The following is a 17,731-nucleotide window of genomic DNA, read 5'->3' as shown; positions in this document are numbered from 1 at the left end:
AATATGATTTATGTGATGAAGTAACCTTTTTATATGTGGTAGATATGCATCATTGTTTAAATATGATTTATATGATGAAGTAACCTTTTTATATGTGGTAGATATGTGTCATTGTTTACATATGATTTATGTGAAGTAACCTTTTTATATGTGGTAGATATGTGTCATTGTTTAAATATGATTTATATGATGAAGTAACCTTTTTATATGTGGTAGATATGTGTCATTGTTTAAATATGATTTATATGATGAAGTAACCTTTTTATATGTGGTAGATATGTGTCATTGTTTAAATATGATTTATGTGATGAAGTAACCTTTTTTATATGTGGTAGATATGTGTCATTGTTTAAATATGATTTATGTGATGAAGTAACATTTTTTATGTGTGGTAGATATGTGTCATTGTTTAAATATGATTTATGTGATGAAGTAACCTTTTTTATGTGTGGTAGATATGTGTCATTGTTTTAATATGATTTTTATGATGAAGTAACCTTTTTCACATGTGGTAGATATGTGTCATTGTTTAAATATGATTTATGTGATGAAGTAACCTTTTTATATGTGGTAGATATGCATCATTGTTTAAATATGATTTATGTGAAGTAACCTTTTTTATATGTGGTATATATGTGTCATTGTTTAAATATGATTTATGTGATGAAGTAACCTTTTTTATATGTGGTAGATATGTGTCATTGTTTAAATATGATTTATGTGATGAAGTAACCTTTTTCATATGTGGTAGATATGTGTCATTGTTTAAATATGATTTATGTGATGAAGTAACCTTTTTCATATGTGGTAGATATGTGTCATTGTTTAAATATGATTCATGTGATGAAGTAGCCTTTTTTATATGTGGTATATATGCGTCATTGTTTAAATATGATTTATGTGAAGTAACCTTTTTTATATGTGGCATATATGCGTCATTGTTTAAATATGATTTATGTGAAGTAACCTTTTTTATATGTGGTAGATATGAAAAGGGTATAAATGTTTTTTGTAGAGGAAACTATGTCATATGTATTTTTTTCAACAGTTAGAAAGTGTTAAGTAATATTAATAGTACAGGAATTACTGTGAGGTACATGTTAGGCAAATCTGAGGTTGGTCACACAATAATAGTAAGAAGCAGGATTGCAAAATGCAATTGTTCTTCTTAGTTGAAAAAACAAATAATAGAAAGATATAAATTTAATATGTAAATGGAACTAAGAATGATTGACAAGAAGATGATCAGAGTTGAGAAGGTGAAATGGTTAGTTATTGTTGAGAAAAAACAAAACAAGGATCTATCACCAGGGAGTTGTGAGTTTGACAGAAAAGGGATTCTGCCATTAGAAGATAAGTTCTGTGTGAAAGTGGATCTGCCATTAGAAGATACCAAGTTCTGTTGGAAAGAGGTTCTGCCATTATAAGATACCAAGTTCTGTAGGAAAGAGGTTCTGCCATTAGAAGATACCAAGTTCTGTAGGATAGGGGTTCTGCCATTAGAAGATACCAAGTTCTGTAGGAAAGGGGTTCTGCCATAAGAAGATAAGTTCTGTAGGATAGGGGTTCTGCCATTATAAGATACCAAGTTCTGTAGGAAAAAGGTTCTGCCATTAGAACATAAGTTCTGTAGGAAAAGGATTTGCCATAAGAAGATAACTTGTATTCAGGTACAATGGAACACTTTACAAAGACTTAATTTCAAACTACATAAACATTTGTTTCAAGAAAATATTCTCCTAACTTACAAAAATGAATATGTTGTCCAAAAACATCTTCAGTTTAAGTTGTCCATTAACAAATTATTTTCTGTATCTCAGAACAGCTGGCATGGACATTAACACTTTTATTGATAAGGAGAGAATAGTATTTTGATCTTTTTAGGTAATCTTAAGGTTAAGAAGGAGAGAGTTTGCAAGTGACTGTTGCTGGACACATCTTATAGACGAGAGTATAAACAGGTACTGAATTTTAAAGGGTGTTGCAGGCAGATGTTAGGTTATTAATTAGTATAGGTATAAGGTATTCCTTTATATTGGTTTAATTTTGGTTTTAGTTGCTGTAGAATTAAGGTTTGTTTGATTTTGCATTTGTATATTTTTGTTTCTATACTTAGTATCTGGGTGTTTTCTATGGTTAAGTTGTATTTATTTGACTTGCAGTGTTCAAAACCGTTTGAAAGATTTTTATTTTGTGTTCACTGAATCTATTTTCCATATTTCTGTTTGTTTCTCCAATATAGAAATTGTGACAATAATTGTTGCATTGTATTTTATAAATTATGTTAGTGTTGTGTTTGTCAGTGTAGTTTTTACATTGTATGGACTTTAGTTTTGTACCTGGTTTTTGAATAAATTTAGCGTTTCGAGTTTTTTCCAAATGTTGGTTATTTTTTTGCTGACGTACGCAGCAGTATAAGGTTTTGTAGTTTGTTGTATCTTGAGATTTATTGCTGTTTGTTTGTTGTTGGGCTAGATGTGTGCGTATCATTTTTTCCATGGTTTTTTGAGGACATTTGTTGATGTTTATGAAGTGTTGTTTTATATTAACTTCATCATTAATTTTACCTTGTGAGCAGAGTTTTGTGGTTGTGCTTATTTGGTTTCTTAACATCTTGAGTTTTTGTTTTGTTTCATGTGTTGAGTCCCAGAGAATGTATAATACGGTGTGGGTGATTTTTCTGTGTATTTCTGTTTTGAATTGTGGATCAGTACTAGTGATCTTGAGGTTAAGAAATTATATTTGGTTAGTTTTTTCCTGTTCACAGATGAACTTAATGTTGGGGTGTATCACGTTAACATGATTGAATAAACTGCGTGTTCTGTAGATGTGAATCCAGCAATTGTATCATCAACATACCTGTACCAGTATAGTGGTGGGTGTAAGGCTGAATTGATTGCTTGAGATTCAATCTGTGTCATAAAAAAGTTGACTAGAATTGGTGACATGGGATTCCTCATACTTAGGCCATTTATTTGTAGGTGGTTTTGGTTATTGAACATAAAGTTAGTTTTGGTGGTAGTGAATTCTATAAGAGTTGCTAATGGATTGATGGAGATGTGTAACAATGGGTTGGGGTCTTGGATATAAAGTTCTAAAACTGTCTTTCAGGCTTCAGCTGTTGGGACTTCTGTGAAGAGGGAGATTACATCAAAACTGGCCATTAAGGTTTTATGATTTAGTTGAATATATTTAAAGTTGAAAGAGTCTTTGAAAAAGGAGCCGGTTGATGTTACATATTTAGAAAATGCCCACACTATACATTTACTGAGATTGTAGTTAAATGATTCATTGGTCAACATTATGGATTATAGAGGACAATCAGGTTTGTGAGGTTTGGGGGTGCTGTATAGTTGTGGTGTTCATGAGACAGTCTTTCATAGGTCAGAATGATTTCTGATATTGTGTTGGTTTATTTCATTTGTGGTAGTGTTTTGTTTAATTGGTTTTCATGTGCTTTTGTTGTATTTGTGTTTAGTAGTTAAAATTTGTTTGTATCTGATAAGATGTAATTCATTTATTGAATGTATTCATTTGTGTTCATTACAACTCTAGCATTGCCTTTATCTGCTTTTAGAACTTTGATGTTGTTGTCTTGTTTTAAGTTGTTTATAGAATTAATATCTTTTTGTGCGAGGTTAATATCCATACCAGCCATTCTGAGATAATTTTTATTTCAAGTGTTTTTTTTTTGTCATCAAGAAACACCAAAAAAACACAAGCAATCTTAAAATAAGCTTTTTTGCTTTAATCTGACATGCTTTATCTGTGATTTTAAACTTAAAAAGAACTGACATGAAAATGTACTGAAATGTAACTGAAAACATAGGAATAGTCTCCTCCATCCCTAAGGTATTCAAAATTAAAATTACAAAGTGTAATAATAAAGCATTATCTAAGACTAGAGTTGAACAGTTACATAGACTTAATTGTGTTACAGAGTAGAGATGAGGGTATTTGTTCTTGTAACACCCAGATGATACTACTATTCATAATTTGTCGGACTTCTATTTGTCTGAGGACTATAATTTTCTATTCTTAGCAAGAAAGATATTGAACAGTATTATTTTGTAGGTTTGGAAATGTGTCAAATCTGGGAAATTGGATACACAATATTTTCACAATTAAAACCTGAGTCACTGTTAGTGCCATCTGGATGTTACAAGAACAGAAATAGAATTAAATATGAAATCCACACTTTAGAAGCTTTCATATGCTGTAAGAACATTGTAATCACAAAATTAGATAAAAGTGATTATAATTTTAAGTAAATTGGATTAGAACAACCAAGTGGAAATTATTATGAGCAATACAGATAAGTCTATAGAGATTATTGTGATCCCACAATAACCATAAAAGCCTAGTTTATCAGATACCTTTTGGCAAGGTTCAAAATGTGGCATCATAACAGAAGAAATGCATCAAAGGATCAGATTAAAGGTCTCCATTTTGAGATTTATATACTCTAAGTTCAACAAACAATTTGCATTACAGATAAACATATCCTGTATTACACAGTGTTAAACATTAGTAATGTGAGAGTATCACAGATAAACAAAACTTGTATGATTGTGTTCAACATTAATAATGTTAGAGTATTACAGATAACACTTGTAGAATACAATGTGAATTTAACATTAGTAATGTTCATTTTATCTAGTGTCCTTCTTAAGGGTGTTGCATGTAATAACACGAGATTGAAATGTTTCAATTGACACTATAGTAGATTGATGTAATTACTGGAATGAAATACTAAACTAAACTAACGACAGGCATTATGCTCTGCTGATGTCTAAACTAAAACTAAGTACTACCGAAATAAAATTATTCCCTACTGCCAAGTTGCTTTGTATCACCTTCGGCGACCGCCTTACATAAGCTGAACATTTCAAAAACATAAAGAAATCCGCCAGTAAACTAATTACACATCTCAAACTTATTGCACGAGAAAAAAAAAAGTTTCAAATCATCAATTATTATAAAATTCTTCTCAGCCTTTAATACTCATAGAGTACGTATGAGTACGTCTGACAGAATTTGTAACAACCCATTTTTTTAACAAAACAGAATTTTACCTTAGCCCTAAGACTTCTTGAATATATCCCTATTGAGTATATGTACAAAATATGCACTCAATTACCACCGAAAAGCAGAACAAGAAACGCAATTGCTGCCTTACGTATATGACAAGCGCAGCACATAATGGTATTTCCCCATACACGTATTTAACTTCTTAACATAAACATGCACAATAGACAATACACAAAGAATTGTTTATAACTCATTCATGTTGTTTTATCATTTGCGTTTGAGCACAATACATGTAGGTTATTCGGCGCCTGTTCTATAAAAGCGAGTTGTATCTGGATGCTCCCTTGTCCCCAAACAAAACATTCTTAAACAATTGGGTTGAATAATCCCACCCTCGGCATAGAATTCACAGATCCTAATCATCCTGTGACCCAGATCACAGTTTGTTTGTTTGTTTGTTTGTTTTGGAATTTCGCACAAAGCTACTCGAGGGCTATCTGTGCTAGCCGTCCCTAATTTAGCAGTGTAAGACTAGAGGGAAGGCAGCTAGTCATCACCACCCACCGCCAACTCTTGGGCTACTCTTTTACCAACGAATAGTGGGATTGACCGTCACATTATACACCCCCACGGCTGGGAGGGCGAGCATATTTAGCGCGACGGGGGCGCGAACCCGCGACCCTCGGATTACGAGTCGCACGCCTTACGCGCTAGGCCATGCCGGGCCATACCCAGATCACAGAAAATTTACTTCAATAAGTTTTGTGTAACAAAAAAAAAAAAAAAAAGAGTAGTTTACGGGTTTCTTAGTTACTTAGAATAATCAATAAAACTTAGTTCAAGTAAAATAACTATATAAATTATATTAATAATAAACAATTTAGTGCTAATAAAATAATTTGTCGTTAATAAAACCCATAAACCCATTCGTGATGTGCAAAGACTTTAACAAAATTGATCAAAATTAATCTACTTACTGAAACTGACCTTAGTGGTTCAGTGGTGAGTCTGTGGGCTTACTATAATGTTAAAAATCGGTTTCCTATACTGATGACGCTCACAATACATAGTGTAACTTTAACCATAGTAACAAATAAGCAAATCACGTCTCTAAAACACTTTTCTTCAAGCTGTTGGTGATATACTGTAAATACCGTGAGTCTGTGGGCTTATTATAATGTTAAAAATCGGTTTCCTATACTGATAGGCCCGGCATGGCCTAGCGCGTAAGGCGTGCGACTCGTAATCCGAGGGTCGCGGGTTCGCGCCCGCGTCACGATAAACATGCTCGCCCTCCTAGCCGTGGGGGTGTATAATGTGACGGTCAATCCCACTATTCGTTGGTAAAGAGTAGCCCAAGAGTTGGCGGTGGGTGGTGATGACTAGCTGCCTTCCCTCTAGTCTTACACTGCTAAATTAGGGACGGCTAGCACAGATAGCCCTCGAGTAGCTTTGTGCGAAATTTCCAAACAAACAAACAAACAAACCTATACTGATGACGCTCACAATACATAGTGTAGCTTTGACCATAGTAATAAATAAGCAAATCACGTCTCTAAAACACTTTTCTTCAAGCTGTTGGTGATATACTGTAAATACCGTGAGTCTGTGGGCTTATTATAATGTTAAAAATCGGTTTCCTATACTGATGATGCTCACAATACATCGTGTAACTTTGACCATAGTAACAAATAAGCAAATCACGTCTCTAAAACACTTTTCTTCAAGCTGTTGGTGATATACTGTAAATACCGTCTCGTTCAGTTACTACATACATAGTATACACTTGGACCAATGAACCCTATTACTGGATAAATGGCCTCGTCGTCACTGGACATAGAGTGGGTATGCTATTACAGTTAACTTAGTGAACGTGCATTTCCTTAATTATATATAATTTTTGAGCGGAACGTTATACTTACTTGACTCAAGAGAAGTAAGACGTCTGTGAATAGAGTTATTATATTGTTTATGCTATATTTATTAGATAAGAACAAAAACAGACATTCAAAATATACATATGTACACAAACTCTTAATCAAATTTACTTGAAGAAAGTGTACAATTTCAACTGTTTCGTTTTTTTATAATGGTCTTTCTCATACGGTTAAAAGAGAACGCCAATTCTACGGCTTTTTCATGAAGTACATTTTCCTCCTTCATTTTTGCATACAATTTTATTGCGTTAATATAACTTAACACTTGCGATGACGTAGGAATTTCTATTTCCTCACTATCTTTTCCATTTTGTTCAGCTTTTGAATCTCTCACACTGCGATTCTATTACAGATTTTAAATCAGTTTCATCATTTTCTGTTAAAACATTCTTGTCAACGTTCACAAAACTTTACGCGTTCACAGAATCATCTGCATTAATCTTCTCAATCAGAGTTTGGATTTCACTAGAATCGTCATAACAAACAACTTCTCCACAATCTCCGCCATTATCAAGAATAAATCTACAGTTTCGAAAGCACTTTATTACGCATTCATCTTTTACGCATTTGATTGGGTAACTTTAAAATGCAATTGCATCTAACACGTCAGTTTTCACGGTCATTTCGGAGGCTTTCTTACAGTCGTCCATATTTGCAATAATATGCTGAAGCATCAGTTTTCTGTATTTGAATTTTGTACACTGTATAATTCCATTATCTAGTGGCTGTAGAACTTATGTTGTACATGGAGGTAGAAAGACTAAACAAACATTTGAAAGTTGAACTTTTGAGTGACAAGTTGCATTATCTAGGAAAAGTAGAATATTCATATTTTCTTGTTCCATTCTTTTGTTTAATTTAATTGCAAAAATAATGACGGCAGAAAAAAGAACAGAATATATTTAACCAATATTTACTGTAATAAAATGTCCGAGAACTAATTAATATCTAAATAATTATTAATTAAACAAGAATTTATTTATATCTAAAGAATTAAATAATGAATTAATATTTAATCAAAAACATTTTTTCCGCCTTACTCAGGTTTTAATCCTATTTGTTGATAGGCTCGGCATGGCCAGGTAGGTTAAGGCGTTCGACTCGTAATCTGAGGGTCGTGGGTTCGAATCCACGTCGCACCAAACATACATAACGTGGGGGCGTTATAATGTTACGGTCAATCCCACTATTCGTTGGTAAAAAAGTAGCCTAAAAGTTGGCGGTGGGTGGTGATGACTAGCTGCCTTCCCTCTAGTCTTACACTGCTAACTTAGGGACGGCTAGCGCAGATATCCCTCGAATAGCTTTGCGCGAAATTCAAAAACAAATAAACAATAGTTGTTGATAGATGAAGCAGGTGAAAGATAGTTTTCCGTCCTCGTTACGCAGGTTCCGCCATATAGAGGGCCTTTTATAAGAATAATCTTAAGATGATGCTGCAAAATATTGACATTTCCGGCTTGTACAGGTTTCCGGCTTATGCAGTTTCCTGCTTAGACAAGTTTTGCATTTGCTGTATATTATTTTGACTTCCAATAACAGCAATTTTTATCAATCCTAATGCCTAAGTCAGTTCTTTTCTGTTAGATGAAGTAAAATATGTGATAATTGTATAAAACACCTGAATAAAATTACTAGTATTTCAATTAAATGTTTTAAAATTTTATGCTGATTCAAATAACCCGTAAAAAATACAGTCCACTAAAAAAAAAACTTTTATTGTTATTCAATGTATTGTTACCAGACGTTATTGTTTGTGTTGGTTTAAACTACAGCATCTATCTTCCTAAGTAAAGTTGAAATGGCACCAAAATGTTGCCGATCGTTGACATGACAACTTACAACTGTAGTTTAATAAAAACTTAGGACTAAGTTTGGATATGTGTTTTTTTTTGTATAGCAAAGCCACAAAGGGCTATCTGCTCAGCCCACCGAGAGGAATCGAACCCCTGATTTTAGCAATGTAAATCCGGAGACATACCGCTGTACTAGCGGCGGGCCTTTGGATATGAGCTATTATTTCTCCACAACATTTAGAGAATGATGCACTAATTACCTGTTTTTCTTCGATGACTCATCGATAAGTATAAGGACTTTTAACGCTACAAATCGAGTTTTGGTGAATACATTACAGATACACCCTTATATAGTTTTGCACTAACAACAAACATACGGTACCTGTTACATTTTTTGTGAACGTTGTCTACCTTTGACTTGTTGTGGTTTTCCAGTTTATTTATTGTTGTTTCTATGGTACATGAGATCTGAGCTTCAATATTCTTCAGAAGTTCCGTTTTTAACTCCTACAAAACGAAATAAATCCTTAAAAGAGTTTTGTAGGTTGAATGTTATAACAACGACATAACTGTTAAGTTAATATAGTTATATTCTTTAGAGCGTGTGATGTTGTTTCGAATAGTTTAGACATTGTTATAACTACATTCTATATAAAAAACGATCACAAGACTTCAAAAATAATTTTTTTGATTAATTAAGTTTATCCGTAATTCGTTATTATTAGTGAAACATTTGTTTTCTTAAATAAAATACTTAACCTGAAATGCTGAAACCTCGGTTTGATTGAATAATCAATTTAACCAAGCTAAGCTGTGAAGGTGAAACCGTCATTATTAAATAAATAATTTAACTGAATTAAGCTTTAATGGTGAAACATTGATTCGACCTCATAAATTATTTATGGTGTTTTGTGATAGTTTTTATGTATAATCTAGCTATAACGTCATTATGATAGCAAAGTCTGTCATAATTTAGATGATTTCTTAAGTTGTAATATTGTATAGCAGAACATCAGAACTAACTGGTAATTAAGTCCTGTGATTATTTGACAGTCACAAAAAGTCCTGAGTAGTCTGTAGGTCTTATCCACACAATACATTAATCACAACTAGTTCAACAATTTATTCTGTCACTGAATGTAATTAGCATGAAAAGGAACTCGGGTGTTAAAATATTATCTTACCTGCATATAATAACGTAGCTCTGACGCCGGGATCCGGAGCTTGACGTCATCCATATTATCCTAAAAATTCAAATCTGCTGTTATTCCTATGATATATATAATACACTTTTAGTTAGTTCAGATTCAAAATATTGTAAGAACAAAAAAGACGCTCTCATATGAAATTAATAGTTAAGCTGTGACCTTGAGGTAAGGATATTATCCAAATTTCAAGAAAGTATCCAGAATTTATAAAAGAGCGGAGATGTAGCCTGATTAAATTTACTTGGTTTCGATAGAAAACCTTTATTCGTCTACCATCCAGAGAAAGCGAAAAAGACTGGGTAAACGTTTTCTTAACGTTCAGCCACCTAGTGGCCTCAACCAAGAGGACGTTCGGTGCATGTGCACCAATCTAGGTACGACTGTACTAAGACCACCTCTCTTTATCGTAATGTGGGGTAATGATATTTGAGAAGCTTACACAGGATCCATGGATTACTATCTAATCTTGTTTTTACATGGTAGTTTTCTATATAATTAAATAAAGACAACTAATTTGTCTTTCATAAGACTACAAAATGATCATGTAATGCATTTCTAATATTTTAATGTTTTTTATTTGTATTATTTTTGTTACTACTATTACACTGACAACAAAAGCATGATATCAGTAAGCAGTATTTTATCACACAGACAAACATGAAATTTAACACCAATTACTACTTTTGTAAAAAGTATAAAGTGTAAAACAGATGTACGTTTGCGGACTCACACTACTAGAACCGGGTTTTGATAGCCGTGGTGGGCAGAGCACAAATAGCCCACTGTGTAGTTTCGTGTTTAATTTCAAACAATCAACCATATATATGCAAAAACGACTCGTTTGGGTTGAGAAAATATTTTACGTAGAAGAGCGAACAACGTTTCGACCTTCTTCGGTCATCGTCAGGTTCACAAAGAAAGAAAGAGGTAACTGACCGGAAGCTGACCACATGTTTGGAAGGGGTTGTGTAACTGAGTGTCGGAATGTAGAGGGCGGTGTTAGATGTTTGAATATATAATTTTATTTTATTATATTTAATGTAGGTATAAAGGCGTTCCTTTATATTGGTTTATTTTGGGTTTAAGTTGTTGTATAAGTAAGGCTTCTTTAATTTTGCGTTTGTTTATGTTTGTTTCTTTATTTAGTATTTGAGTGTTTTCTATGGTTATGTTGTGTTTATTTGACTTGCAGTGTTCGAAAACGTGTGAAGGTGACTTTTTATGTTCTTTGAATCTGGTTTCCATTTTTCTACTTGTTTCTCCAATATAGAAGTCGTGGCAGTTATCACATTGTATTTTATAAATAATGTTGGTGTGGTGTTTGTCAGTATAGTTTTTCTATAGTATAGACCTCATTTTTGTGCCTGGTTTTTGAATAAATTTGGTATTAAGTGGAATGTCATATTTTGTTACTAGTTTTTGCCAAATGTTGGTTATTTGTCTGCTGATGTCGGGAATATATGGTATGCAGCAGTATATGGTTTCGTGATTTTTTGATTTGTGAGATATATTTACTTTTGTTGGTTGATTTTGCTTTCTGTTTAGATGTGTGTGTATAATGTTTTCTACGGTTTGTGGAGGAAACGTATTGATGTTGATGAAGTATTGTTTTATTTTGTCTAATTAATCGTTAATTTTATCTGGTGAGCATAGTTTTATGGCTGTGTTTATTTGGTTTCTTAGTATGTTGAGTTTTTGTTTTGTTTCATGTGCTGAGTCCCAAGGAATGCATAGTCCAGTATGGGTGATTTTTTGGTGGATTTCTGTTTTGAATTGTGTGTCGGTTCTTGTAATTTTGAGGTTAAGAAATGATATTTGATTGCTTTCTTCCTGTTCACATGTGAAGTTAATGTTGGGATGTATAGAGTTAACGTGATTGAAAAAATTAAGTATGTGTTCTGTAGATCTGAATCCCGCAACTGTGTCATCTACATATCTGTACCAGTATAGTGTTGGATGTAATGCTGTGTTAATTGCTTGTGTTTCAACTTGTGTCATAAATATATTGGCTAGAACTGGTAATACTGGGTTGCTCATGCTTAGGCCATTTGTTTGTATATAGTTGTGGTTGTTGAACATGATGTTTGTCTTTATCGTGGTGAATTCTAGGAGGGTTGCTAATTGGTTGCTGGGAATGTCTATAGATGGGTTAGGGTCTCGGATATAGAGTTCTAAGGCTATCTTGCAGGCTTCAGTGGTTGGAACTTCTGTAAAGAGGGATATAACACTGAAACTGGCCATTAAGGCTTTATGATTAAGTTGATTTAGATTAGACTTGAAATTAAAAGAGTCTTTGATGAATGAGCTGGCTGATGTTACATATTTGGAGAATGCCCATGCTATGTATTTACCAAGATTGTAATTAAACGATTCATTTGTGGACATTATTGGTCGTAATGGACAATCTGGTTTATGAGGTTTGAGGATGCCGTATATTTGTAGTGTGCGTGAGTCGGTTTTACGTAGGTAGGAATAAAGTGTTTGTGAAATTGTGTTGGCTTTTTTTCATTTTTAGTAGTAATTTGTTTAGTTGCGTCTCGTGTGTCTTTGTTGGATTTGTGTGTATTGGTTTAAATTTGTTCGTGTTTGATAGGATGTTCTTCATTTTTTGGATGTATTCATTCGTGTTCATTATGACTATAGCGTTACCTTTATCTGCTTTTAGAATTTTTATGTTTTTGTCTTGTTTTAGGTTTTTAATGGAATTAATGTCTCCTTTTGTAAGATTGTTTTTTAGCTTTCTGTTTTGTGAAATTATGTTGATGGTTTTGTGAGAAAATTCTTTGAAAAAATCGTTTAAGATGTTGTTTTTAGGTGTTTCTGGAAAATATAAATTTTTAATTTTACCTGGGAAGTTTGGCTGTTGGATGTCAATAAAATTATCTAAGTTGTCTTCTTTCTGTTGGTTGCTTTTGGTTGTTTTCTTGTTTCTGTTTTCTGTAGAAAGTATCACAAGTCACCTGGCTAAATCTTCTAAACATGTTTTTATTTCTATGGTTGGAATGTACCTGGGTGCTATTGCGAAGTTGAGTCCTTTGTTAAGTAGATGTATCTCGTCTGTGTTTAATTGTTGGTCGGATCTGTTAATTATGAGGTTAGTCAATGGTTTGTCGTGTTGGTGTCTTTTCTGTTGTTTGCATCTTAGTTTTTCCAGTTTTTTCTTGTGGCAGATCTTTTTGTTTCTGTCGTTCTTAGTATTGATTTGGTTTATGTTTCGTTGTATAAGTCCGTAAATCTCTGGTTTGATGCAGCATGCCAGTTGATGGTCTAGGTTAATTTTTTGTTTCTGTAAGTCATGTAGTTCTTTGTATTTTGTGTTCAACATGGCTTTAAGTAGTTTAACCAATATAAATGAACGCCTTTATACCAATATTAAATATAATAAAATAAAATTATATATTCAAACATCTAACACCGCTCTCTACATTCCGACACTCAGTGACACAACCCCTTCCAAACATGTGGTCAGCTTCCGGTCAGTTACCTCTTTCTTTCTTTGTGAACCTGACGATGACCGAAGAAGGTCGAAACGTTGTTCGCTCTTCTACGTAAAATATTTTCTCAACCCAAACGAGCCGTTTTTGCATATATATTTCTCTACAAGTGGGTTTTCTCGACATCACTGAAACAATCAACCAATGCGAAACTTATTGAACGGGCTATCTGTGCTCTGCGATTGTGTTATTTGAAGACTGTTATTATATTACAGGACAATAGAGTTTCGCAATGTAAATATGAATAATAATTACGTAACATAATAGATGACGATACATATAAACATAAAAAAATACAGTAAGTGTTGATTTGATTAACTAAAACTTACTTATTAAACATATTGAGTTCCTACTTTACTAGATCGTTGGTACTTGTAGAAATATCTTCCCATAATAAGTCTCATGTTCCTACAAAAGTACCTAAACTGTTAGTCTCACTTGCTTCAGGTTGGTGTAATCGCAAATAGGTCTAAGGAACAATATTTCTACACTTCACAAAGCTTATACCTCTTTGCTATGCAAGAAACGCTTATTTTAGAAGGAAGTTTTAAACTTGGGTTAAGTCTTCTCTGAAATAGAGTGAGATCACTCAGCATTGCTAGGCGCCACTTTGTGTGTTTGTTTGTTTGTTTTGAATTTCGCGCACAGTTATTCGAGGGCTACCTACGCTAGCCGTCCCTAATTTAGCATTGTAAGACTAGAGGGAAGGCAGCTAGCCATCACCACCCACCGCCAACTCTTGGGGTACTCTTTTACCAACGAATAGTGGGATTGACCGTCACATTATAACGCCCCCACGGCTGAAAGGGCGAGCATGTTTTGTGCGACCGGGATTCGAACCCGCGACCCTCGGATTACGAGTCGAACGCCTTAACACGCTTGGCCATGCCGGGCCTGGCACCGCTTTGAACAGGATTGAATGGTAGCTGGTGAATTCTTACGTGCTCGTGCAGATTACAGATATGAAACACAGGGTGTATGAGACGACAGCTGTGACTGGCCCCTATTAGTTCTGTCTCTGAAAAACTACTGCAAACCTAAGTAGAAGGCGAAACCATAAAGATACCTTTGTCGATATCAACAAAATACTAAAGAGGTTTTGGAAAGGTTCTTGAAACATACAAAGCATAAAACAAGTAAACAACATCTTGTGCTCAGGTTGATTGGATTGGCACTTGTTGTAGTTGAGCACCACTATGAAGCACATTGTGACTGGGTGTCATTCGTGGTGTAATTTGTAATTTTATTTCAATGTATTAGCACACAAATCTATTTATTACACCAAATATAAATAATGAATGTTATGTATTAGAGGTCATAGCTGCCTCAGCAGACAACCTGTGACATCTACATGAAAAAGATATATCAACAAAAAGCTGTAGTAAATCATGAATTCATTATGATGATAAATACATTAAGGTATGTTTAGCGAATCCACATGGTCTTAGAATCTGAGTCGTATTCTGTGTCCATCGGCGCTAAGTATGAGGTGATCATAACTATTTGTTAGCCTCAGCTATGGAAGTCATGGTAGAGGCAATGTAGGATCTACTCACATTGTTCACCACTGGAACTGTGGCTATCGTGAATAATATTTGGGGATTCATGAGCATTCTGAGAAGGTTTTGTGATAGAAAAGTGCATATTATAGTTAGCTATGAGAAATAATATTATGACTGTTTGTTTTTGAATTTTGCGTAAAGCTACACGAGGATTGACCGTCACATTATAATGCCCCCACGGCTGAAAGGGCGAGCATGTTTGGTGCGACGGGCATTCGAGCCCGCGACCCTCAGATTACGAGTCGAACGCCTTAACCCACCTAGCCATGCCGGGCCATATTATGGCTGATTAAGTTAAAGTAAAGTTTTATTTGGAGATTTGATTAACGTACATGATTATTTATGTAAACACTGCTTTTATACACTGTAACATCAGTTTTAGCAGATGGACTTATATGAGATTGCAGGTACACGAAAATTGGTTCGTGAGAGGATTCATGAGATATAAAAGATTGAGAATTACTAGACAAGAAGATGTAAGTGTTGGTAACAGAAGTGTTTTTCAATCATTAGTTAGAACAATGAGAGAGGTATATTGGCCTAGAGCTACAAACAGCGGGGAAGCCACTAATAGAAAGGGAACTCTTGGTTTGACCTGTACCTGAAATGTTCAGAAGAAGGAGATGCTTACAATAGTTGTAACAAATGTCGCTAATGGATATCCAATATAATTTGGAATGGAGTTGTTTATCTGATTTATAAACCAAGTAAGCACCAGCAAGCAACGACAGTTGTAGCTTGGTCTGCTTCATACTAATAAGTCCCAAGTCAACGCCTATGGGGATGTGGGACTTGGCCTACTTTACACTAGTAAGTACCAAGTCAAGTATGGGCTGAAAACCTATGAGGGTGTAGAATTTGATCTATTTTTCACTAACAAGTACCAAGTCAAGTATTGACTGACAACTTATGAAGAAGTGAAGTCTGGCCTGCTTTAAACTAGTAAGTCCCAAACCATGTGTTGACTAACAAGCTGTGAGAATACTAGAGTTAGGGTTACATGATGGAAAGATGTCCTGCAGCATCCATTTCAGAACAACGTACAGTGGAATGCAAGAATATGTGAAGAAAAAGTATTGGAAATTTCTCATTCAAGTAACCCCAACTACCAAAATAATCGAGTCTTGCCGGAAAACAAATATTTCTTGACGAAACATAAGCCAGCATTTGCACAATCAAGAATCCTTGAGTTTATCTTCAGAAAAAATGGTTACACAGAACAGACCATAATAATTTGCAACTGCATCATACTTAACAGAAGTTTCAAAGATCTCAGCATATCTGATATAACTGACTGACGCTGTTGAAGTGATTTGGAAAAAGAGCAGTTTAGTTGGATGAATAGTCTACATAAGAAACTTTTGTACATCTCTTTCAAACCAGGTGTGAGATCTGGCCAAACGGATGAACACCAACACATATACAGGTAATTCGTGGTTCAATAATAAACCACAATAGAGCTAACATGTTGCATGGAAGACCTAATCAGCACAGAAACTGACTAAATATTACATTAGAAGATCATTCAGTAATCAGTTCTGCATAAACTATTGTAGAATGAATTCAGTAAAATTGGTAGATGTTCTGTTACTGTAGCAAACAAGAATATGAATGTCTTGGGAGAGTTATACTGGTTTATTCGTTTCAATTAACTTCGTGTTACTGATAGGTCAAGCTACATGAAGGAAGCTAAGCTATTAGTAATTATATTAATTCGGAGTAATGAAGTGAGCCGTTTAAGTAAGGTTTCACATGCTTTCTCATGGTAAAATGTGTTCCAATGTAAAGAATACTATATGAAAATCAACTGTAATCTTTTTCATTTTGCATTCAGGTGAACTTCCATAAGTGCAACGTCTCTTATTAACTAATGAAACTGACGATCAACCATGTGAGTAATGCCAGCATATTGAGAAAAATAACAATTTTGTTACAAGTACATAATCTGTTCTTTCACAGTACAGAACAGTTTACCTATGGATTATAGAAGAGATTAAAGTTTTAAGACAAAATGAGATGTTAACAGAGATACGTATATCTCCAAAAATAAATTTTACGGAATGCAATTTATGTTTTCTTAAAAATGAGTCGATTACAAGTTTGATTGTGTTTGTATTTTGAAATAAGGATTGTTTTACTTTATTTATAATAAGCCCAGCCTATTTTCTTGCCAAAATAGTCGAGGTTAATAGAATTCATAAGTATGGTCTACAATACATGTTCTGGTTATTATAGGTTCGGGCCTAATTACTCGACAGGAAATCTGCTAATCTATGAACACCACAGTATTACTGATACTGCAGTCTTTCAAGAGCCTAATGGAATTAGCACTGCACTAGTTGAAGTGACATTACTGTTGGTTGCAAATTGAATATATAGTGCTTGGCAAAATTTTTAAACTCTTAAAAACGCAGTGTGCTATTCAAGCATACATAGAATGAAGAAGTGAAGCTGAAATCAGGAAAACATTCATTTATGTGCCTGGAAGTTGAATCTCTTAAAAACACATTGAAGAATATGGCAGACCGTGTCCAAGTCACAAATCAGAAATTGAAGTCGAAGACAGAAGTTAATAGTTCATTGGTTTTGTATCTTCTGTTAAGACTGTTAGTCCCGAACAGACCTACTAGGATGACGACTTTCCACATTTGAAAATGACAGAACAGTTACAGGTTGTTTACTACGTTTGCTGGTATCTGGTTA

General features: G+C 34.1%; 1 protein-coding gene across 1 annotated transcript in view; it reads right to left on the bottom strand.

The window, feature by feature from the left end:
- Nucleotides 1–10,341, bottom strand: part of LOC143228685 (sterol O-acyltransferase 1-like) — a 43,074-nt gene extending 32,733 nt beyond the window's left edge. The window contains exons 1-3 of the mRNA XM_076459947.1: nucleotides 10,214–10,341; nucleotides 9,949–10,008; nucleotides 9,147–9,271 (exon numbers count right to left, since the gene is read on the bottom strand). Of these exons, the coding sequence (XP_076316062.1) occupies nucleotides 9,147–9,271; nucleotides 9,949–10,002 (179 nt within the window). The 5' untranslated portion in view covers nucleotides 10,003–10,008; nucleotides 10,214–10,341. The remainder of the gene's footprint in view (nucleotides 1–9,146; nucleotides 9,272–9,948; nucleotides 10,009–10,213) is intronic.
- Between the last annotated feature and the right edge of the window lie 7,390 nt (nucleotides 10,342–17,731).

This window comes from Tachypleus tridentatus, chromosome 10 (assembly GCF_004210375.1).
Source record: "Tachypleus tridentatus isolate NWPU-2018 chromosome 10, ASM421037v1, whole genome shotgun sequence".
NCBI classification, from domain to species: domain Eukaryota; kingdom Metazoa; phylum Arthropoda; class Merostomata; order Xiphosura; family Limulidae; genus Tachypleus; species Tachypleus tridentatus.
The sequence above is the reverse complement of the archived record's forward strand: the minus strand, read 5'-3'. Positions and strand labels throughout refer to the sequence as shown.